The sequence below is a fragment of the Tachyglossus aculeatus genome, chromosome 4 (assembly GCF_015852505.1).
Source record: "Tachyglossus aculeatus isolate mTacAcu1 chromosome 4, mTacAcu1.pri, whole genome shotgun sequence".
NCBI lineage: Eukaryota > Metazoa > Chordata > Mammalia > Monotremata > Tachyglossidae > Tachyglossus > Tachyglossus aculeatus.
This window is the reverse complement of record NC_052069.1, coordinates 96,788,464-96,812,329: the sequence shown is the minus strand read 5'-3', so window position 1 is coordinate 96,812,329 and position 23,866 is coordinate 96,788,464. Positions and strand designations below refer to the sequence as shown.

Sequence of the window (23,866 nt, the reverse complement as noted above, 5' to 3'; positions counted from 1 at the left end):
TAGGGACTGTCTCTACATGTTGCCGATTTGTACTTCCCAAGTGCTTAGTCCCAAGCATACAGTAAGCGCTCAATAAATACGATTGAATGAATGAATGAAGGGCTAGGGGACAGTGGCAGAGTGGGAAGCTGAGAGGTGAGGCTGCACAACTGAGGACTACAGGGCTGCACCCATTCCTTCCCAGCTGGATCAGAGCGAAAAGCATTTGTGAGCAGTCTGGGGCCTGGCGTGGGCTGTCCTCCACAGTGCAGTTCCATAACTCTCAGCTGTGACTGGTACCTCTCATTCGGAGAGATGGGCTTTCTACCTTGTCTGTCATCCCTACGAGACAATGGGAGGGGAAGGAACTGAGTGGCAGCACTGGGGGAGTTCAAGACAGGTTCCCACTGTGATACACTGCCCACAGGTCTCCTTTTGTTTGCAGTTGTGACTTGGAAGGTGAGAGCTACAACCCCTTTGCCAAAAGATCAAGGGGCAGATGATCATTAAGAGAGGCAGTTTCTTCATGGTGCACTGTTGAGAGGGGTAGTAGTAATGGAAAATGGGGGTGAGGGGCTGCCTGTTGGAAGAGGCACCTGGTCAGCAGAGATGGGGAGGGAAATCACAATAGTTCTAGGGCAACCTAGGGAAAGCTGGAAAGGGTGTCAAGGTTCCCGATGGAAAAGCATTTTAAGTTTGGGAGTTTAAGCAGCATTGTTGCGAAGCATTGAGTATGCCAGATAATATTGTTGAAACTAGTCACGTTTTTCAGCCCCTTCGGGGTTACGGTCGATGATCTTCTATGTAATTGTAAAACTATTGCACTTCCTAAGATGCCAGGTGTTCCTCATTGTCAAATAGGGATGCAGTTTTGTTGTTCATTTTCTCTGGAATTGTGTAAAGAAGCAGCGTGCCCTAGTGGAAAGGACATGGGCCTGGGAGTAGGCCCCCCACTCTCCTGCTGTGACCTTGGACATGTCACTTAACTCCTCTCTGCCTCAGGTTCCTCCATCTGTAAAATGACAGTTCAATTCCTGTTCTCTCTTCTTCTTAGATGGGAGCCCCATGTTGGGACAGGCTGTGCCTGGTCTCATTATCTTGTATCTACCCCGGCACTTAGTATGGTGTTTGGCATGTAGTAAGTAATTGACCAGCACCCCAATAATAATTATTAAGGACATCTACCAGATCTAGGTATCTGCTGTCCATCAGGTTTAGCCATTGAAGGTCTGTGAATTCCCATGTGACATGTACTCTTATGCTTTAAGTGGATGGAGCAGACTCTTAAGTGCAGCTTAACTCTTGGCTTTCTTCCTCAACAGGCCGCAGATACCTTGGCTGTGAGGCAAAAAAGAAGAATCTATGACATCACAAATGTTTTGGAAGGAATTGATTTAATTGAAAAAAAGTCAAAAAACAGCATCCAGTGGAAGTAAGTTAGGAGCTGAGTCAGTTGTTATCTAAAGCCCTTGCTTTCTCTTGGTCTTGACTTGTTAATCCGTTTGGGTTGATAAATACCCTGCAGCATCTCAGTTCAAGCTTTCTGTTCCACTCAAACAAATTTTGTGTTTCTTGCTCTTGACTCAGCCTTCCCTGCCTTGTCACACCTCTTTTCCCACTCCCAGCCAATCAGTCAGTTTTATTTATTGAGCATTACTGTTACGCAGAGCACTGTACTAAGCATTTGACACTTAATCAAGCTCTCCTCTAGACTGTAAGCTCATTGAGGGCAGGAAATGTGTCTGGTATATTGTTATATTCTACTCTCCCAAACGCTTAGTACAGTGCTCTGCACACAGTATGAGCTCAATAAATACAATTATCAACCCAAACCACCACTGTCCCCTCTTAAAAAGCCTCCTCCTCCACCAAGCAATCCGTAATTCATCTCTTCCATTTCCCTTTCAGACTCCTCCACACAAGCGTTTTTCTTTTTGATTTGTTGCTTATTCACTATATTCACAAGAATATTGTTATTTTACACTTAAAATGGTTCATTTATCAATCTACATTTAGTGTTTTTCCCATTAAGCTTGTAAACCCCAGGGTCAGGGAGCTTAAGTTTTATTTATGTGTTTCCCAAGTGCCTCATAGTGTTCTGCACACAGGCACTCAGTAAATGCTTTTGACACTGTCACTAATAAAATGAGCTTTTATATTTCGAAGTCATTTCCTATGGCTCTCTCTGATTTCCATCAACCATATCAGGATAGTAGATTTACCAACACAGGTCAAAATTGAAACTGTCTTAGAGATCAGAACATCCAAGAGAATCCGGGTACTTGGCTGGTTCGAAACTAGCCTAAATTGGGCACTATTTAAATATAATAATTTTTACCTAAGAAGTACAGTGGAGGGATTATAAACTTGAATATCCCTATGAAAAGAAGTCTCACTGCTCCAATAGATGTAGCTTTTGATGTTATGAGTGTTGAAATGACTGTGATTGTCAGTATATTGAGCTATTTGCCTAATCTTCCTACTTGGTTTCTAAAGTCAGCCCACCACGATGCTCTTTGGATCTTACTTTTTGTGTATTTTTAAGAGGGGTAGGTGCTGGCTGTAATACCAAGGAAGTGATAGACAGACTGAGATATCTCAAGGCAGAAATTGAAGATCTGGACCTGAAAGAGCGAGAATTGGATCAACAAAAATCCTGGCTCCAGCAAAGCATCAAAAATGTTATGGATGACTCCACAAACAACAGATATCCTAATGACTCTCTTAAGTATGTTGGGAACCGCAAATCCAAAATACAGCATACCCTGGCCTAAAGTCGAGGTGTGATCACTCCCATGGCTGCCGAGTGCAGTGTTATTACAGGATATTTTCAGCCAAAGGAATCTGAGTAGTGATTGCTTGTTAGGAGAGAGTGATGGATCGTAGAATTCATGGTGTTTGACAAGGTGTTGTAACGGCTTCTCGAAGTGAAAGTGCAGCATGGCTCAGTGGAAAGAGCATGGGCTTGGAAGTCAGAGGTCATCAGTTCAAATCCCGCCTCCGTCACTTGTCAGCTGTGTGACTTTGGGCAAGTCACTTAACTTCTCTGGGCCTCAGTTCCCTCAACTGCAAAATGAGGATTAAGACTGTGAGCCCCATGTGGGACAACCTGATCACCTTGTAAACTCCCCAGTGCTTAGAACAGTGCTTTGCACATAGTAAGCGCTTAATAAAATGCCATTATTATTACTATTATTATCTTTACCAGGCTATTGAAATCTGCTGCTTAATAGTTTATGATTTGTTTGGGTGGTTTTAGGTCTGCATGTGGGTTAGAGGATATTGGTGTTGGCAGACCAAAGCCCTTCTACACACCATAGGGGAGAAGAAATAAAATTTTAATGCTAATAATGGAATTTATTATCTGCTTACTCTGCGTTAAAGCTCTGCGCTAAGCACTGCAGTTGAAATGGGAGCATCAGATTGGCTCACAATCTAAGAGGTAGGAAGACTGTCACCTCACCAGTGAGGAAATTGAGGCCCAGAGAAGTTAAGTGGCTTGACCATGGTTTCACAACATGCCAGTGGCAGAGCAGGGACTTGAGTTGAGTTTCTGGTCTCCACTAGGCTACAGTGCTTTCTGTACTGAACCCTTCTACACTTCTGTCAGCGGCCTCTTCACTACTGGAGGGAGAGATGTAATGACAGATTGAACTGTGTCCAACCCAATTATCTTGTATCTATCCCAGTGCTTAGTTCAGTCCCTGACACGTAGTAAGCACTTAAACAATGTCATTATGTAAATAAAATAAAAATAAAATGCCCAATAAAGGGCTAGGAGATTTTTAAAAAAAAAATTATATTTAGGTCATTCAGTTTGAAATATAAATTCAACACCCAGAGGGACCTTCTTTATACTTGTCTCATTGGGAAAGGTCATTGTTGCTCACTTGAATTCCTAAATTGACAACCTGAAAGATTTCCATGAAAATGGGAATGTCAACATGCTGTTGAAAAGCCATGGAAAAAATCAAGGTTTATTTTCAAATAGCTCCATAGAAAAAGTGACAGATGTAATGTCCTGCAGTGCATGCTTGAGGGAATTACAACCATTGCCCAGGCATAGCATTCCCAGGGGATATGAGGGCACAGTTTGATGGGGAGAGGGATGTGTTTCCATGGTAATGTACTGGTCACCAAAGATTCCCCCAGGAGGGTGGGCAGAGGGCAACAAGTGATGCAGAGTCAGACCTGGAGGGAAAGAGTTAATTCTGAGTTCTTCTAATATGTTATAAAAAATGCCTTGAATATAAGGTTGCCTAGATCTTCCTTGACACTTAGTGACAACACGTTTTCCTATGTAACTCATGAAGATATTTGTAATTGCTTTAATGGTAAGTACTGCTTTTGATTTCTCCATTTGTCCTCCTAGAGCTAAGTGACCCTAGCAGTCTGTTGTATTTTGACAAACGTATCACCTAAGTAGCTTTTTCATATTGACTCTCATTTGTCTGGATCCCTGTACAGTAGAGAGAGGCAAGGTTGTCTCCTGTTTTCTAAGGATGATGGGAACCTGGGAGACATTATGTCATGGTCTTGGTCACACCAGTTAGCCATTGGTAGGGTTGGATGATGATAATAATAATAATAATGGCATTTATTAAGTGCTTACAATGTACAAAGCACTGTTCTAAGCACTGGGGAGGCTACAAAGTGATCAGGTTGTCCCACGGGGGGCTCACAGTTTTCATCCCCATTTTACAGATGAGGGAACTGAGGCCCAGAGAAGTTGTGACTTGCCCAAGTTCACACAGCTGACAATTGGCAGAGCTGGGATTTGAACCCATGACCTCTGGCTCCAAAGCCCGGGCTCTTTCCACTGAGCCACGCTGCTTCTCTACTCATAACCTGGTGCTCCAGCCACTAGGTCCTGTTGTGTCCCTTTGATTGAGAAATGAGGAAAACAAATCCACCCCTTGGTGTGTTAGGCTAATCCTCATCAGTCACAGAAGCTGTAGCTCAGCAGGGAGGCAGAGAGGTTGTTGAGAGAAGACCTCAAACTGTACTGAACTAATAGAGCGGCCCTCCCCAGGGAGAGGTAGGGCACACCTGAGAATGATCATGTTGTTGGACTGATGCCTTAGGCCAACTTTGGTAAAAACCCTCACCCCCACATCCCCCTCCGCCCCCCGCACTACCACCACTCTGCAGAATGTGTGCTTTCAGAAGACTTGCTTATAGAGGCTTTTGCACACACTCTCCTGCCATTTTCCATGGGGGCACCGGAGTGTTGCCTGGCCCCACTTATGGTTTCTTTGGCTGCCTTGTCCACCTTTTCTTCTCTACTGAAGCTGAACTGGACTCTGGGACACTTCTGGTTTGAAGTGATCATTTTGAAACCCCGAGCCGAAGTCCAGGTCTCCGTGCCCCTCCCCAGTCTATTGGATAGCACGGATAACACTAGGGGCTTGGGATAGGAAGAGGCCCACTGTTGGGTAGGGACTGTCTCTATATGTTGCCAACTTGTACTTCCCAAGCGCTTAGTACAGTGCTCTGCACACAGTAAGTGCTCAATAAATACGATTGATGATGATGATAGGCCAAAGTGGTGACAGTGGCAGCCCTGCCATCCTAGCTTCCTCTGGGAGCCTAGCATCCTTCAATAAACTGCTGCAAATTTGGGGATACCCTGAGCCTCCACAAGGATGGGGCCTCATCTCACATGGTTTGTCTGTAAAGTCTCAGCAGCCCTTGGACCATTACAGGAAACATTGAGCCAAAAGTAACACACTGAAGGCAGAGGGTTTTATTCAGGGCAGCTAATGATTTACTTCAGCTCAAGGTTTTGACTTCTCACTCGACCAGCCTCAAAATTAATTTAATACTAGTAAGCATATGAATTATAGCAGGTAATAAAGGTTGTATGCTAGTATCCTCCTTTTACCAGAAAAGACAGCCATCTGAATGTCCCCAATGATTTATCTTGTGGTAGTAGAAGTATTTCTCTGTTTGGGTACATATATTAATTTTTGGTTTTGAACATGTTTTCCTTCCTTACCAGGAGACACACTTCTGACTATTCAAGCACCTTCCGGTACCCAGCTAGAGGTACCAATTCCTGAAATGGTTAGTATGCAGAGCCCATTCTATAACCACTTCAAAAGGAGGCATGCATGTTTTTAAGCTTTTGTCATCTGATGATGAACTGATTCTAAGAGAAAAATGCACTGCTACCTGACACTGACCCCATTTAATTCTCCAAAATCGTGTCAAGGATTAAACTAAGAGAAGTGGGGTTGTACTGGGTGAGTCACTCAACATGACAGTTGTGACCCTTCCTCTGTTGTTGGTCAGAGATGAGTAACATTGGGACAGTGAGCCATAAGTTTAGAAAACTACCACTCTAAAGATCCTGAAAAACCAAAATTCACCATTCATGCTAATTCAGTAATGGCTCTCGGAGGATTTTGTCCCAAATCTTCGGATCTTTACCAAGATGGTTTGACCAAGGGTCTTGATTATAAAAAAAAAAATAAGCCAGAAGCCCCACCTTATATATCAGCTAAATGATATGGCCCATGATTCTGGCTATTCGATCCCCAGTATTTGGTAACATGCCCTTTTTCAAAATTGAGGAAATTCCCTACTCCCGGCTAAACTGAGAAAATCCAACTGGATGAATTGATTTGGCTTGTGTTTGGAGTGGCGGCAATCTTGATTATGGTGCTCTGATTAGACCTCAATCAAGTTAAGGTTTACAGGTGGAAACACGGGGGTTTGGAGTCTCTATAGCTAGTGATAGCCTGGAAGCTACTGAGAAGCCTCACTAGAGGCTGATAATTATGGTAAATATATGCCAAGTACTATACTAAGGACTAGGGTAGACAGAAGGTAATCAAGTCAGACACAGCCCCTACCTCCCATGGGGCTCACATTCTAAGTAGGAGGGAGAACCGGTATTGAATTCCCATTTTACAGCTGAGGAAGCGAAGGTTAGGAAAACCTAAGTGACTTGGCCAGGGCCACACAAAAGGACAGTGGTGGAGCTGGGATTGGAACCCAGGTCCTCGGACTCCCAGGCCAGTGCTCTTGCCATTAGGCCACACTGCTTCTCTGTATAGGAACAGGATTGTCCCAAATTCCACATTCACAGAATCCTGCTGCAAAAAGTAATAAAGAACCACACTATTTTTAAGTGACTTAACAGTGTATTAAGCACCTGGTGTATGCCTAGCTTTGAACTAGGCATTTTGGGAGAGTACAGTAGAATTGGACATGATTCCTGCCCTAAAGGAGGTTTTACAGCCTAATGGGTAAACCCTTAGTAAACCCTTGTTGGATTTGTGACTGGTATGAATTGGGAGGGACTGAAAATGGATATTTTGAGACATGCTGTCCAACCCCCTTTCTTCCCCACCAGACTCCCAACTCTAGGTCTTTGATTGGTGTCCTTTTTATAGCTTCTCTTTTGAAAGTATTTCAAGTTAAGAAAAGGCTTGTAATTGTCGTTTTAATGTACCACCTTCAAAGGGTCAGAATGGACAAAAGAAATACCAGATCAATCTAAAGAGCCATTCAGGACCAATCCATGTGCTGCTGATTAACAAAGAATCCAGCTCCTCTAAGCCCGTGGTTTTTCCTGTTCCCCCGCCTGATGACCTCACCCAGACTCCCTCTCAACCCCAAACCCCAGCCACTCCTCAGACTCCTAATGCTGCTTCAAGTGCCCCTGAACACAACCTCTCTCGAGAACGTCTTCGGCAGACACCTGTTTCCAACACACCATCAGGTGAGTTTGAAGTCTTTCTCCCCACAAGAAAGACACGAGGGGTCCCCTGGAGCACTAACCTATTTACACTTTGAATTTTGCACACCTGGTCAGTTATATCAAAAATAAGTTCAGGTCGTAGTTCCAGAGCTTGTCTAAAAATTTTTTTTTAATGTTTGAAACAATCCTTTGATATGAAAATGCTTCATAAAATGCTTGATCTTCCATGAGTGACCCTGGTAGGAATCCTTGGAGGTCACATTATTTGTGCTTATATGACATTTGTTAAGTGTATACATTGTGCTAACATGGGAAAAGATTCAAGGATATTCAGGCATGGTCGCTGGCCCCTGAAGGGTCTAAATGTTGGGGAATCAATGTATATGTATGTATGTATATAGACACACACACACACACACACACACACACACACACACACATAATTCAAGAGTGAACTCCTTATCTTCCCTCCCAAACCCTGCCCTCTCCCTGACTTTCCCGTCACTGTAGATGGCACTACCATCCTTCCCGTTTCACAAGCCCACAACCTTGGTGTCGTCCTCGACTCCGCTCTCTCGTTCACCCCACACATCCAATCCGTCACCAAAACCTGCCGGCCTCACCTCCACAACATTGCCAAGATCCGCCCTTTCCTCTCCATCCAAACTGCTACCTTGCTGGTTCAATCTCTCATCTTATCCCGACTGGATCACTGCATCAGCCTCCTCTCTGATCCCCCATCCTCCTGTCTCTCCCCACTTCAGTCTATACTTCACTCTGCTGCCCGGATCATCTTTGTGGAGGAACACTCTGGCCATGTTACTCCTCTCCTTGAAAATCTCCAGTGTCTACCTGTCAACCTACAAATCAAGCAAAAACTCCTCACTCTTGGCTCCAAGGCTCTCTATCACCACGCTCCCTCCTACCTCACCTCTCTTCTCTCCTTCTACAGCCCAGGCTGCACCCTCTGCTCCTCTGCTGCTAACGTCCTCACTGTGACTCATTCTCGCCTGTCCCGCCGTCGACCCCTGGCCCATGTCCTTCCCCTAGACCGGAATGCCCTCCCTCCACACATCCACCAAGCTAGCTGTCTTCCTTCCTTCAAAGCCCTACTGAGAGCTCACCTCCTCCAGGAGGCCTTCCCAGACTGAGCCCCCTTTTTCCTCTCCTCCTCCCCATCCCCCCAGCCCTGCCTCCTTCCCCTCCCCACAGCACTTGTATATATTTGTACAGATTTATTATTCTATTTGTTTTACTTGTACATATTTATTGTACTTGTACATATTTACTATTTATTTTGTTAATGATGTGCATATAGCCTTAACTCTGTTTGGTCTAACGATTTTGACACCTGTCTACATGTTTTGTTGTCTGTCTCCCCCTTCTAGACTGTGAGCCCGTTGTTGGGTAGGGACCATCTCTATATAATAATAATAGTAATAATAATAATAATAATAATAGCATTTATTAAGCACTTACTATGTGCAAAGCACTGTTCTAAGTGCTGTGGAGGTTACAAGGTGATCAGGTTGTCCCACGGGGGGCTCACAGTCTCAGTCCCCATTTTACAGATGAGGTAACTGAGGCCCAGAGAAGTTAAGTGACTTGCCCAAAGTCACATAGCCAACAGTTGGCAGAACTGGGATTTGAACCCATGACCTCTGACTCCAAAGCCCGGGCTCTTTCTGTTGAGCCACGCTGCTTTTCCAGCGTGTTGCCGACCTGTACTTCCCAAGCACTTAGTACAGTGCTGTGCACACAGTAGGCGCTCAGTAGGATTGAATGAATTGAATGAATATATATAATATATATTTCTCAGACTGATTAGTGATCAGAGCCAAAATTTTCAACGGCCTAGTTTAATGTCCCTACAGCCACTGGAAGACGAATCAGAAATTCCCTCATGACCGTATGTGATTTTCATCTCCAGTAGATGCAGTTATACCTCTCTGAATCCCGTGGGGGCTACCATGCTAGAATTGTATATGCTTGTTGATCTCTGTGTTAAGTTATTGCAAAGATTTGCTAATGTAGACTGGTTAGAAAACTGAAGTCTCAAAATCCATTATCGCTTCAGTTATTACAGATGGACCAAGAAAAAGCTTTTACTGTAATTTTGAAAGTTTTCCAAATTAGATTTGGGACCTAAACCATTTGTGGTTATTTTAGAAATTCCAGTTCCTCCAAATGAATGGTGATAAATAGATGCCTATCCCTATACTATCATGTATGGAATCACCTCTACTAACCCATAGTCCATTACCCTAGCCATGTAGATGGTAAGTATTGAGGGTGAATTTCAGGGGAAGGCCATCTCTTTGGATTCACTCACAACAGTGCATTCTTATTGTCTAAATTATTTTTAATGGAGTCATAAAAATAATCTTCAGTGTTATTCTTTGTGGTTATGAACTCACACAGTTCATTTTGTGAGGCTTTGGCCTGAAAGAAGAAGCACCCAGTCCTTTTGAGGTTCTGAAAAGTGACTGAATTTCAATATGTAGTTCGTTTTCTAACTGATTTTTTTTTTTTCCCATCCCTCTTGGGGAAAGACTGTAACCTGCAGCAGAACAATGCCACTCCCACATCCCCCTCTAGCCTGCCAGGGTCAGTGCTGTACACCAATCTCGCAATAGATGTGACCCAAGCATCAGCCAACGCAAATGAGCCCCCATCCCTGCTTCCTTTGGATGTAAACTGTATTCTAAAGCCAAATTCATTTGACATTGCAAAGATGGATGATCCTGGAGGTAAGAATCAGCTGGGTTTTTTTGTTGTTGCTGTTGTTTTTTGTCATGCTTAACCAGAGCCTTGTACAGACAGCTTTTTATTCATTTTAGTAATGAGGAATGGGAAAGATTAATTCCAAATAGAGTAGCCTCAGTGGAGCCGGTTTTTTCAGTTCCTACCCTTCCAGCTGTTTCACTGCTTTTGCCTGCGGTTAAGTTTCTGATTGGTGTGCATTTCATCTTGGGGAACGTAGAGGGGTGAAAGAGCAGACAAGCAGCCAAAAGGTATTAGGCATCATGAGAAGCAGCGGGATACTTACCACTGCACTGGATGGACAGTATGTTACTGAATGAGGGTTTATTTGGGAGGGTGAGAGCAGGGGTGCTTTCCTCAGCTGTACACAAACATAGGAGGTAGTTAGTGCCCTGGGGCCTAAATAATGCCTTTATGAGTAGGGACCACCATAGGATGCTAAGAATGGGTAGTTTTGATTAATTTCTTAAGTAAAGCAGCACTCATGCCTTGTGGTAAAGGCCTGGGAATATTTTTGAAAGTGATCTAGATTATTTGTAATTGATACCTGAAAAAATTGGCCAAAAAGAACCTCTTCCGTAGAAAACCGCTTAGCCTACCACATAAATCCAGAGTCATAAATGGATTTAATGAAGGAGTGTAGGGAAAGGGGTCTGTGTTGTTTGCATCTTAGTGCTTTTGATATTCATCTGCATCTTCTCAGTAAGACAGAGAACATTTCTGCCAAAGACCCTTTCCTCCCTCTCCCATGTCCTTCCCAGTTCAATTCTGAAAAGTCAGTTCCAAATTTGATTTGATGATAAATACAGCTCTGGTTAAGCTTGGAGACCTTCACTTGTTTACAAAGTCATCTGGGCTGCAGCGGGGCAAACTTTGGGTCTGTTATATAACTTCAATCAATTCAGCTGGGTGTTGGGTGTGTAACATGGCCAGGGTTGGAGAGAGCAGGAAGTTAGTAGACAGGCAGTGGAAGCTATTGGAATGACCCTGGTTGCTGTGGGCAGGCCCTTCCCAACAATCCTTTCATTTTTATTTTTTGGAGGATGGCACATATGACATTCATGTGATCAGGAAAACTTTTAGTCCCCAGCCAACTTCATATGAAGTCAATACTTCATATACTTCAGTAGTTTTCTTTGTAAATTCAGTGGCACAAAGTGCCTGCCCTTTTTTTTTTCTACAATACATCATTAATTGGCTCTGTAGAATATATTTTTACCCAGTCTTAAGTAGAAATTGACATCTCTAGTGATATTAATGCCAAGGCAGTGTGTTTACACAATTTTGGGTTTGTTGCCATTAATGATTTGCAGTGGCAGTGAGGGGGTTTTGTGGTTTGAATCCAACAAATCTTTATGAATAATTTCCTTTGCTTCCAACAGGAGCTATTAGTGGTGATATCATTGATGAATTAATGTCTTCTGATGGTAAGTATTCCAGTTCTCACAGGTTGGTTTCCTGTAGGCATTAAACACCTGTCTCTGTATCAGTAATGCCATGAGAATATTCATGAAATTGTACATGAGTCCTGAACCTCTTTCCAGGCTACAAGACCACTGTTTCTTCCTCTACAAAGCATTTGATGAAGAAGTTAGGGTGGTGTTATGGTTGGTATAGTGGTTGGGGAAGTTCTCATATGTTTCTTTGGAGACCAGTGGAAATGGTTTGGTTGAATGGCTTTTGGTTTACACTGGCAAAAAGCATAGTACCCTTAACTCTGGATTACCAGCTAATATTGAAAAATCCAAATTCTATTTTATCATTGCCTTTGGCCTCTTTCCTCCAGCCCATTTATTTTGGAGGTGGAGGAGGTTAATCTCATTTGGATGGCAAATGAAAGCAATGTCACTGAGCCATTGTATAGAAGTCTATTCCACAATCTGCATGTAGCTATTGCTCTAAAATCCAACAATGAACATTTTAGCCTGTACAAAGAAGTAGATTCCAACAGTTTGCCACAAACTGTAGTTTTAATTTTGTGTATTTTTGTGACTTTAAATGAATTGCTGACTTTTAGAGTGTCTTAGCATCATACTCTATTTTACAGACCATTTATGTGCCTCTCTGAAACTACTTCCAAGGACTCCTAGCTCTTGGGTGTAGATATTCAGCTGTTTGTCCCTCCCCTGCCTGTCCAAGATCAAGGCATAATACATAAATTATGGATATGTACATAACTGCTGAGGGGGATGTGAATAAAGAGTACAAATCCAAGTGCAAGGGTGATGCATGAGGGAGTGGGAGAAGAGGAAATGAGGACTTCTTCAGGGAAGGCTTCTTGGAGATGTGCTTTTAGTAAGGTTTTGAATGGCTCGGGGGAAGAGTGATCCTCTGTCGGATATGAAGCAGGAGGGAGTTCCAAGCCAAGAGGCAGGATATGGGCGAGAAGGCGGGGGCGAAAGATGAAACTGAGGGAGAGGGAGTAGGTTGGCATTAGAGGAGTGAGGTAACTTACAAGAAAGATCAGCACAACTCGCCACTTGTTTTGCTTGTCAGGGCTGAACATCTGGGTTCCTGAGACTAGCAGGTTTAGTTTCAGTAGTAAGGAATGTGGCATCCATGGCCTGAGTTGATTGTTGACAGACCTATCCATGATGAGATCAAACGTGGTCAGTGGTTGAGAGTCTCAAACAGACTGCTGCCTTCTGGTTTCAGACAGTTGTGTTTCATGATAAATTTCAGTTCGAACCAACTTACCCACCAAATTGTCACTCTTTTTTTCAGTGTTTCCTCTTTTACGGCTTTCCCCTACTCCTGCAGATGACTACAACTTTAACTTGGACGATAATGAAGGAGTCTGTGATCTCTTTGATGTTCAGATACTAAATTATTAGATTCTGTGGCAATTTGGACTGTTATCTACCTCTAACTCTTAACATTCTAGCCTTCTTCAGAAGCTAAGTATTTAAAATAATGAATGTAACAACTTTAGTTCTGACTGACTGAGGATTTTTCCCTTTTGCTTATTTAGATACTTCACAAAACTCCAACCAGAATAAAAGGGCTTTGTCTCTCTAGGAGGAAATGTTTTCAGAATAAAATTACATTCATCTAAAGAGTTCTTATTCCAAATCCCTTTACTATTTTTACAAGTGGGAGAAAAGTTACATGCTAAAAAAAGACCCAGGCCTCTTGTCACTTAAATGTTTTAAATTTTTACTGCCACAAAGCTGTCCATTTTTAATTTGCGTCCTTCAGATGCAATCTTTGAACTTTCACTGCCACTTAGAGTGAAGGATATAAACTGGGATGTGCCTGTTTCAGTGAACAAATTTTGTGAAGTGCCTTCTGTTTAGCACTTTAAGTTTCTCACATTTTGTTGACTTCTGACATTCCACTTTCCTAGATTTTAGGAAAGCTTTCTATGTAGTTTATATTAAAATGTGCCAATGCCTGTACATTAACAAGATTTTTTAATAATAAAATTGTACAAACAGACCTAATTGGCAAGTGAGTCTTTTTACAGTCACAGTGCTTCCTGTAGGGATCACAACAGAGCCATTAATCTTATCGCTTCTTCAATATCTGCTGATTCTCCTTTAGGAGGCTTAGGACTCTGGAGAGGGGTAGAAGGCAGAAAAAACATTAAAATAAAATTAGGAAACAAAAAATTGAACTGTTAAGATTAACTTATGCATATAAAATTTGCCATTGGTTGTACTAATTTAGGCCCCAGTCTGCAGCTAAATCCAAGCATTAGTGGTACCTGGTCCAGGAGCATGGAAATGCAAAATGGAAAGGAATTTGGGCAAGACAAGGAATTGGATGAGGTCACTGGGCCCTACTCACAACCTACCAGCACCGTTCCTCTCTGCTAGCACATTTCTAGCAAGCCCCGAAAGAAATATAAATTATAGTGGTGCTCATGGATGTACTACAGATTTACTAAAACATTCCATAGACATGGTCTGGAGTGTGGTTAAGTTTACCAGTTTAGAATGAGACTTGTGATTCAAAGTCCTGTGGCTTAACAAAATAGTTTAAACTTACCAGATGTCTTTGTAGAGCTTCAGGTGTGATTCCTTTTGACAACTGGGTGAGTTCTTCTTGAATAGCTGCAAGTGTCTTATTTATAGTCTTAATTTTTTCTTCATTAATAATGTTTATCTTTAAATGAAAAGAAACATTTTTATTTTTAACATGCCACCCTAAAGAACTGCATGTTAAAGCTTTTTCTAGAGGTTCATAGTAACTTGTGCTTGTGATAACAAAAACTCATGTACTACAATTCTACTAGATCACAAAGTGTTGACTTTTTATCAGCCAATAGCACCATCTCATTTTGGGAGTGGGGCAACAGGGGAGGAAGATGTGGTAGAGGAAAGGAGAAGAAATAAGGTGTAAAGCCTATTTCACTGCTTCAGCTCTGGCCCACCCAGGGCAGGATGAGAGTTGCTCCCTTTGCCCCACCTGATGGTGCCACCAAAGTCTCATCATAGAGACCCCATCCTTTATTTCTGACAAGAGTACCCCATCTGTAGTCATGCGGCAAAGTCCCTCAATCTGTATGGGGCAGGAGGTGACACTACCCTCTTCTTTCTAAATCCTAGGGTGATATGTGGGCTAGCTATGCTACCTTTCATGCCCAAATACCTAGGGACAAAGTTAATGATCCCCCCACCTCCCAGCCCCACCACCACCATGAGCTATCTGGCCGCACCATTTTGGGAAGGTATTACTGTCCCCATTTTAGACTAAGTAAATGGGAGTTAGATGCCTTGTCCAGGGTCACACAGATCAGGTGCAGAGGCAAGCATATAACCCAGCTTCTTCCCTTTGAACAGTCCTTTTCAACAATATTTCCTGAGCCCCTGCTGTGTGTATGGGAAGTATACAAAATAACTGTGCTATTAAGCATTTATTACATCCAGGCACTGTACTAAGGTGCAAGTTAATCAGCTGGACATAGTCCCTATCCCATGGGGGCTCATAGACAACAGGTATTTAATCCCCATTTTTCAGATAAGGAAACAGGCATAGAGAAGTAACATGCCCAAGGTCACAAAATAGGCAAGTAGCTAAGTAGGGATTAGAACTCAGGTTCTCTGGCTCCCAGGACTGTGCTTTCTGCTATGCCATGCTACTTTCTAAAAGACAAGATTCCAACCCTTGAGACTCTTACAGTACAATAGAGGAAGGCAGACAAAATACCACAGTTGAGAGAACAGACTTGAGTAGAAAAGTAAATGAGTCTGTGGAGGTGACAAGCAGTGAAATTAAATGACCCCAGGACATAGGGTTTCAGAGGCACGGTTAAAGGAATAGATTGTTTCATGTGGAAGACAAGGCCACAAGGCCTTAAAATCCATGAAAGTCAAGTTCCTCCATGGTTTGAGACAAAGCTCAAGATTCTCAGGGCCCTGGATTGGTGGAGAGTGATAAACAAAATTATACCTTATGTTTTGCTAATACATACCTTCTTGAGATTAGTTGTGACTGGTTTTGCTTTGTTTTTAGCCTTCATGTTCCTTTTGTTGGCCACTTGAAACACATTCCTTGACTTTGACCCCTTTGCTTTGTTCTTGCCCATTGCCTGGGAAAACAAATAAGTTGTTATAGCACTGAATCTAAGTTTTAACAATGTTATTTCCATAAAATTGCAATTTGTTACGACCCGAGTTCTAAACATGGCATTTAGCATCAATTCCACCACCAGTTGCACTGGGTACAATGAACATTACAGACGTGACAGAAGAGGATCCTGACCCTTAAGGGGCTCACAGTCGTACAATGCAGATTAGAGGTTGGGGACAGGAGGGAGATGAGAAAGGTGTAGCAGGTTGGAAGATAATGAGTTTATAAAATTTATTAAATCAATCAATGGTATCTATTGAGTGCTTACTGTGTGCAGAGCACTGTACTAAGCATTTAGGAGAGTACAAAATAGATTTGGTAGACATGTTCCCAGCCCACAAGGAGCTTACAGTCTAGAAGGGGAAGGAGGCTTTAAAATAAATTACAGATTGAACATTTACTGTGTGCAGAACAATGTACCAAATGCTTGGGAGAATTCAAGAGTTACAAGACATGAGCCCTGCCCTTGAGGAACTTGGCAGCAGGTGACAACTGCACTCCCCCTCTAGCCTGTAAACTCCTTGACTAATTCTGTTGTATTGTACTCTCTCAAACTCTTAGTATAGTGCCCCGCACACAGTAAGTACTTAGGTAATACAGTTTAGTGAGTGGAAAAACTACAGCCAGATGCCTGTGGTCCCTGACGCCAGCTGTGGATGGGGGTGGGCCTGGGGGCCCAACTAGGAGGGCTGCCTTTAGTGGAAAAAATTCAAGCCTAAGAAGCCCGGGCAGATGTGCATTAGTTCATCTGTATAGACAACCCAGAAACTGCCATAGCAAATCCCCTCTCAGTGCCTAAACACTCGGCTAACATTTTTGTCAAAAAGTTAAACAGCTTTGGTTTTGGGAGACCAAAGAGCATTTGACCTGCCAATCAACTACTGGTATTTATTGAGTACTTGCTGTGTGCAGAGCACTGTACCAAGCACTTGGGAGAGTACAGTACAACAGTTGGCAAACACAATCCCGGCCCTCAAAGAGTTTTTAATTTAGCCATTGAAGATACAGGGAGGGGGAAAACAAAGATTAAGGATAGGTACATCCAGCGCTTAGAACAGTGCTTTGCACATAGTAAGCGCTTAGCAAATGCCATCATTATGAGTGCTATGGGTGGAAATGAGGTTTATATCAAACTGCCCTCTGGCCATCAATGGCCTCCAAGTCCAATACCCTCGAAGTACAATACCCTCCATCCTAATCCTCAACCTCTCAGCTGCCATCCATACCATGGCCCACTCCCTTCTCCTGGAGACATTACCCAGGCTTCCCTGAGACTGTCCTCTCCTGGTTCTCCTTTCTTTCTAGCCACTCTGAGTGTCTTTCACTGGCTCCTCCTGCCTCCCACCTGTTACCATTGACCCGCTCAGGAAACAAGACCATTTCATTAGTTTACCATTACCAAAGAGACCACAGACCGGGATCATAGCCCCACATGCCAGGGTGCACCTTCCCAACATAATCTGGTAGACAGCTTAGCAGCAAAGGTGTGAGCTAAAGGAATACAAATTCCCCAAGTGCTTCCCAGACTGCTCCCCTTAGTTCACAGTCCATCAGAATCCTTGTGATGAGCAAATTCCTTTCTTTTGATGATCAGTATGAGGGAATATGAGGGTACCTGGGAACCTCTTTTCAAGGAAATGTCTGTGATGAGGTAAACAGCAGTGATTCCTCTGATTTTTTGTTGATAGTATGGGGGAACGCTTTCCTTGAGAGCCTTTTGTTTTGATGCTAGTATGCACATCTTCTACTGGAGAAATTCCAGAGATGACAGGATTGTTGGCCCTAGTCTTCCCCAGGCCCATTATGGGTAGCATACTGCTATAACACCACCCTCTAACTCTGGGCATCCCTTGGAGCTCAGTTCTGGGTCTCTATTCTCCATCTATACCCATTCTCTTGGAGAAACTCATTTAATCCTACAGCTTCAACGACCATTTCTACACTGATGATTCACAAATCTACCTCTCCAGTCTCATATTTCCTCCTGCCTTAAGGATCTCTCTACTTGGATGTCCTCCCAACACCTCCAAGTAAACATGTCCATAGCTCATCTGCTCACCCAGACCCTGTCCCCGCAATGACTTTCCCATTCACTTAGTTGTATTTAGCGCTGTGGGCAGAGCACTGTACTGTTTGGGAGAGTACATTAGACACATTCCCTGCCCACAACGAGCTGTCTACAAACAGCTTCACCATACTCCCTGTCTCACAAGCCCATAACCTTGGCATTATTCCCAACTCCTGTTCAACCTACATATTCAATTTGTCACCAAAGCTGCTTCCCTTAGCCACGGTGCTGTGTGACGTTGGGCAAGTCTCTGGGCCTCAGTGACCTCATCTGTAAAATGGGGATTGAGACTGTGAGCCCCACATGGGACAACCTGATTGCCTTGTGTCTACTCCCACGTTTAGAACAGTGCTGGGCACATAGTAAGTGCTTAACAAATACCATTACTATTATTATTCCCCCCCACACCACCACCACCACCAGCGAGCTGATCCTAAAGAAATCAAAATTCTAGCTGGTGACGCTCTACGCTGGTGTGCTCAGAACGCTGCGCTGTTCCTGCTGATTCGGAAAGCTCGTTTTTTGTTTTGTTTTAGATGGTATTTGTTAAGCACTTACTATGTGCCAAGCACTGTTCTAAGCGCTGGGGTAGACACAAGGTAATCAGGTTGTCCCATGAGGGGGCTCACAGTCTTAATCCTCTTTTTACAGATGAGGGAATTGGGGCACAGAGAAGTGAAGTGACTTGCCCAGAGTCACACATGGTCATTATGCTTGTTATCCAGGCTATTTTCGTTTTTAGGGTGCATCCTTAGTTTGGAGGGGGGGGGACGGGGGGACTTTCAACCTCAAGGATTCTAAAGCTATTGGAAGCAGCATGGCTCAGTGGAAAGAGCCCAGGCTTTGGAGTCAGAGGTCATGGGTTCAATCCCGGCTCCACCACAAGTCTGCTGTGTGACCTTGGGCAAGTCACTTAACTTCTCTGAGCCTGTTACCTCATCTGTAGAAATGGGGATTAAGGCTGTGAGCCCCACGTGGGACAACTTGATCACACTGTGTCCCCCCCAGCGCTTAGAACAATGCTTTGCACATAGTAAGCGCTTAACAAATGCCATCATTATAGGAGGCCTTCCCAGACTGAGCCCCTTCCTTCCTCTCCCCCTCGTCCCCCTCTCCATCTCCCCCCAATTTTACCTCCTTCCCTTCCCCACAGCACCTGTATATATGTATATATGTTTGTACATATTTATTACTCTATTTATTTTACTTGTACATATCTATTCTATTCATTTTATTTTGTTAGTATGTTTGGTTTTGTACTCTGTCTCCCCCTTTTAGACTGTGAGCCCACTGTTGGGTAGGGACTGTCTCTATATGTTGCCAATTTGTACTTCCCAAGCGCTTAGTACAGTGCTCTGCACATTGTAAGCACTCAATAAATACGATTGATGATGATGATGATGATGATCTACCTTCAGATCACTAAAGTCCACTCATTCCTCTCCATCCAAACTGCTACTACGCTGATCCGAGCACTTACCACATCCAGCCATGCCTACTTGCTGACCTCCCTGCCTCTTCCAATTCCAGTATTGTGATGTACTCTCCCACTTAGCACACTGCCCTGTACTCAGGTAAGCGCTCAATAAATGACTGGTTGATTCCAAGAGGCCGTCCCCAACTAACCCCTCATTTCCTCTTCTCCCACTCCCTTACAGTAATAATAATAATTATGGTACTTGTTAAGCACTTTCTACGTGCCAAGCACTGTTCTAAGCACTAGGGTACACACAAGTTAATCAAATTGGATAGTCACTGTCCCATATGGGGCTCACAGGCTCTCTGGCCATTCATTTTCAGTCTCGTTTGCAGGTTCCTCCTCTGCCTCCTACCCTCTAACTGTGGGGGTCCCTCAAGGTTCACTTGGTCCCCCCTCTATTCTCCATCTACACCCACTCCCTTGGAGAACTCATTCGCTCCTATGACTTCAACTACCACCTGTATGTGGATGATACTCAAATTTACATCTCCAGTCCTGATCTCTCTCCCTCTCTGCATTTCCTCCTGCCTTCAAAACACCTCTACTGGACGTCACCTCCAAACAGAACTCCATATCTTCCCACCCAAACCCTGTCCTCCCCTTGACTTTTCCACCACTGTAGACGGCATCACCATCCCTCCTGTCTCCCAAAGCCCGTAATCATGGCATTAGCCTCAACTCTTCTCTCTCATTCAACCCACCGCTAAATCCTGCTGGTTCCCCTTCACAATATGGCTAAAATCCACCCTTTCCTCTCCATCCAATCTGCTACCACGTTAATACGGTCACTTATCCTATCCCACCTCGATTACTACATCAGCCTTGCAGACCACCCACGCTCCTGTCTCTCCCCTTTCTGTTCCATACTTTGCTCTACTGCCCAGATCACTTTTCTTCAGAAACGTTCAGGACGTGTTTCCGCACTCAGGAAACTCCAGGGGTTGCCCATTCCCCTCCACATCAAACAGAAACTTCTTACCATTGGCTTCAAAGCACTCCATCACCTTGCCCCCTCCTACCTCACTTCATTCCTCTCCTGCTACAACCCAGCCCGCACACTTCACCCCTCTAATGCTAACCTTCCCGCAGTTCCTCGATCCTGTCTATCTCACTGCCAACCTCTTACCCACATCCAGCCTCTGGCCTAGAACGCCCTCCCTCCTCATATCCAACAGACTCTCCCCCACGTTCAAAGCCTTACTGAAGGCACATCTCCTCCAAAAGATCTTCCCTAACTAAACCCTCCTTTCTCTTTTCTTACTCCCTTCTGAGTCACCCTGACTTGCTTCCTTTAGTCATCCCTCCTCCCAGCCCCACAGCACCTATGTACATATCCATAATTTATTCATTTATACTGATGTCTGCCTCCCCTTCTAAACTGTAAACTCGTTGTGGGCGGGGAACATGCCTTCCAACTCTATTATAATGTACTCTCCCAAGTGCTTACTTAGAACAGGGCTCTGCGCAAAGTAAGAGCTCAATAAATATTAATCAAATTTATTGATTGACTCCCTCTTAGCTGGAACTTCCTACCACTTCACATGCGACAGACCATTAATCTCCCGTCCTTCAAAGCCCTAATTACAAAAATTATCATACTAGTTAAGCCCTTACTTTGTGCTAAGCACTGTTCTAAACACTGGGATGGATACAAGCAAACTGGGTTGGACATTGTCCCTGCCCCACATGGGATGAGGTAACTAAGGCACAGAGAAGTTAAATGATTTGCCCAAGGTCACACAGCAGGCAAACGGAGGAGATGGAATTAGAACCCACGACCTCCGACTCCCAAGCCCGGGCTCTTTCCACTAAGCCACGATAATGGTACCCACCAACGGGTTCACAGTCTAGAAGCGGGGGAGACAGACATAAAGGCAAGCAAACAGGCATCAATAGCCGTAATATAAATAGAATGGTAGGTATCTACTCAAAGCAGCGTGGCTCAGTGTAAAGAGCCTGGGCTTTGGAGTCATTCATTCATTCAATCGTATTTATTGAGCGCTTCCTGTGTGCAGAGCACTGTACTAAGCGCTTGGGAAGTACAAGTTGGCAACATATAGAGTCGGTCCCTACCCAACAGCGGGCTCACAGTCTAGAAGTGGGAGACAGACAAAAAAACAAAACATTAACAAAATACAATAAATAGAATAAATATGTATAAGTAAAATAGAGTAACGAATATGTACAAACATATGTACATATATACAGGTCAGGGGTTTAAATCCAGACTCTGCCAATTGTCAGCTGTGTGACTTTGGGCAAGTCACTTCACTTCTCTGGGCCTCAGTTCTCTCATCTGTAAAATGGGGATGAAGACCGTGAGCCCCCTGTGGGACAACCTGGTCACCTTGTAACCTCCCCAGTGCTTAGAACAGTGCCTTGCACATAGTAAGCGCTTAATAAATGCCATCATCATTATTATTATTATTATTCTCTGGGCCTCAGTTCCCTCATCTGTAAAATGGGGATTAAGACCGTGAGGCCCCCGTGGGACAACCTGATCACCTTGTAACCTCCCCAGCGCTTAGAACAGTGTCTTGCACATAGTAAGTGCTTAATAAATGCCATCATTATTATTATTATTATTAGTGATGGTAAAATCAAGGGAAGGACAAGGTTTAGGTGGAAAGATAAGGAGTTCTGTTTTGGAAATGTAAAGTTTGTGAGGATGGCAGGACAGGTGAGCCCGTTCTTGGGTAGGGACCGTCTCTATATGTTACCAATTTGTACTTCCCAAGTGCTTAGTACAGTGTTCTGCACATAGTAAGACTCAATAAATACAATTGAATGAATGAATCTGTAAAATGGGGATGAAGACCGTGAGCCCCCCGTGGGACAACCTGATCACCTTGTAACCTCCCCAAGCGCTCAGAACAGTGCTTTGCACATAGTAAGTGCTTAATAAATGCCATCATCATCATTATTATTATTCTCTGGGCCTCAGTTACCTCATCTGTAAAATGGGGATGAAGACCGTGAGCCCCCCGTGGGACAACCTGATCACCCTGTAACCTCCCCAGCGCTTAGAACGGTGCTTTGCACATAGTAAGCGCTTAACAAATGCCATCATCATTATTACTATTATTCTCTGGGCCTGTTACCTCGTCTGTAAAATGGGGATGAAGACAGTGGGACAACCTGATCACCTTGTAATCTCCCCAGCGCTTAGAACAGTGCTTTGCACATAGTAAGCACTTAATAAATGCTATTATCATTATTATTATTATTATTCTTATTCTCTGGGCCTCAGTTCCCTCATCTGTAAAATGGGGATGAAGACCGTGAGCCCCCCGTGGGACAACCTGATCACCTTGTAATCTCCCCAGCGCTTAAAACAGTGCTTTGCACATAGTAAGCACTTAATAAATGCTATTATTATTATTATTATTCTCTGGGCCTCAGTTCCCTCATCTGTAAAATGGGGATGAAGACCGTGAGCCCCCCGTGGGCCAACCTGATCACCTTGTAATCTCCCCAGCGCTTAAAACAGTGCTTTGCACATAGTAAGCACTTAATAAATGCTATTATTATTATTGTTATTATTCTCTGGGCCTCAGTTCCCTCATCTGTAAAATGGGGATGAAGACCGTGAGCCCCCCGTGGGACAACCTGATCACCTTGTAATCTCCCCAGCGCTTAGAACAGTGCTTTGCACATAGTAAGCGCTTAATAAATGCTATTATTATTATTATTATTATTCTCTGGGCCTCAGTTCCCTCATCTGTAAAATGGGGATGAAGACCGTGAGCCCCCCGTGGGACAACCTGATCACCTTGTAATCTCCCCAGCGCTTAGAACAGTGCTTTGCACATAGTAAGCGCTTAATAAATGCTATTATCATTATTATTATTATTATTATTATTATTCTCTGGGCCTCAGTTCCCTCATCTGTAAAATGGGGATGAAGACCGTGAGCCCCCCGTGGGACAACCTGATCACCTTGTAACCTCCCCAAGCGCTCAGTACAGTGCCTCGCACATAGTAAGCGCTTACTAAATGCCATTATTATTATTATTATTATTATTATTATTAATATAAGCAAAAGGCGATCCAGCCCAAAGCGTTGTAGGCGGGGCCCAGTTCGGGAGTGGCAGGCCCCGAGCCCGCAGGCCCGGCCGCTTCCGGCTGGATCTGGCGCGGCGGGCCCCGGTCCGGTCCGATCCGGTCCGGTCCGATCCGGTCCGGTCCGGTCCTGGCCGGTCCCTACCTGCGCCCACAGAGCCGCGCGCCGCTGCCCCAGCATTGCTCCGCTCGCGCAGCCGACAAGAGACTACTTCCGGGGGCGTGGCCTAGA

The 23,866-nt window shown here is 44.0% G+C and overlaps 2 protein-coding genes across 3 annotated transcripts in view; one reads left to right on the top strand and one right to left on the bottom strand.

Annotated features, from left to right (window-relative positions):
• The window catches only part of E2F5 (E2F transcription factor 5), a 24,366-nt gene extending 10,478 nt beyond the window's left edge, over nt 1–13,888 (top strand). The window contains exons 2-9 of the mRNA XM_038745207.1: nt 1,302–1,411; nt 2,525–2,686; nt 4,270–4,313; nt 5,981–6,045; nt 7,450–7,708; nt 10,240–10,437; nt 11,833–11,877; nt 13,175–13,888. Coding sequence (XP_038601135.1) covers nt 1,302–1,411; nt 2,525–2,686; nt 4,270–4,313; nt 5,981–6,045; nt 7,450–7,708; nt 10,240–10,437; nt 11,833–11,877; nt 13,175–13,284 — 993 coding nt within the window. The 3' untranslated portion in view covers nt 13,285–13,888. The remainder of the gene's footprint in view (nt 1–1,301; nt 1,412–2,524; nt 2,687–4,269; nt 4,314–5,980; nt 6,046–7,449; nt 7,709–10,239; nt 10,438–11,832; nt 11,878–13,174) is intronic.
• RBIS (ribosomal biogenesis factor) lies at nt 13,847–23,866 on the bottom strand. 2 transcript variants are annotated; one of them, XM_038745208.1, is made up of 4 exons: nt 23,780–23,866; nt 15,867–15,983; nt 14,441–14,557; nt 13,847–14,006 (listed from the first exon to the last, which is right to left on the bottom strand). In XM_038745208.1, the coding sequence occupies exons 1-4, from the start codon at nt 23,813–23,815 to the stop codon at nt 13,938–13,940; spliced, it is 339 nt and encodes a 112-aa protein (XP_038601136.1). In that variant the 5' UTR covers nt 23,816–23,866; the 3' UTR covers nt 13,847–13,937. The 2 variants fall into 2 exon arrangements, with proteins under 2 accessions (XP_038601136.1, XP_038601137.1); XM_038745209.1 differs by lacking the exon at nt 23,780–23,866 and adding an exon at nt 17,283–17,374.

Bases quoted from the DNA above. Each gene is read 5' to 3' on its own strand.
- RBIS (XM_038745208.1), bottom strand. From the start codon at position 23,815: ATGCTGGGGCAGCGGCGCGCGGCTCTGTGGGCGCAG. The intron at 14,558-15,866 runs GTATGTATTAGC...TTTCATTTAAAG, and splicing joins TCACAACTAATCTCAAGAAG to ATAAACATTATTAATGAAGA. The intron at 14,007-14,440 runs GTAAGTTTAAAC...ACCCCTCTCCAG, and splicing joins AAGCTCTACAAAGACATCTG to AGTCCTAAGCCTCCTAAAGG.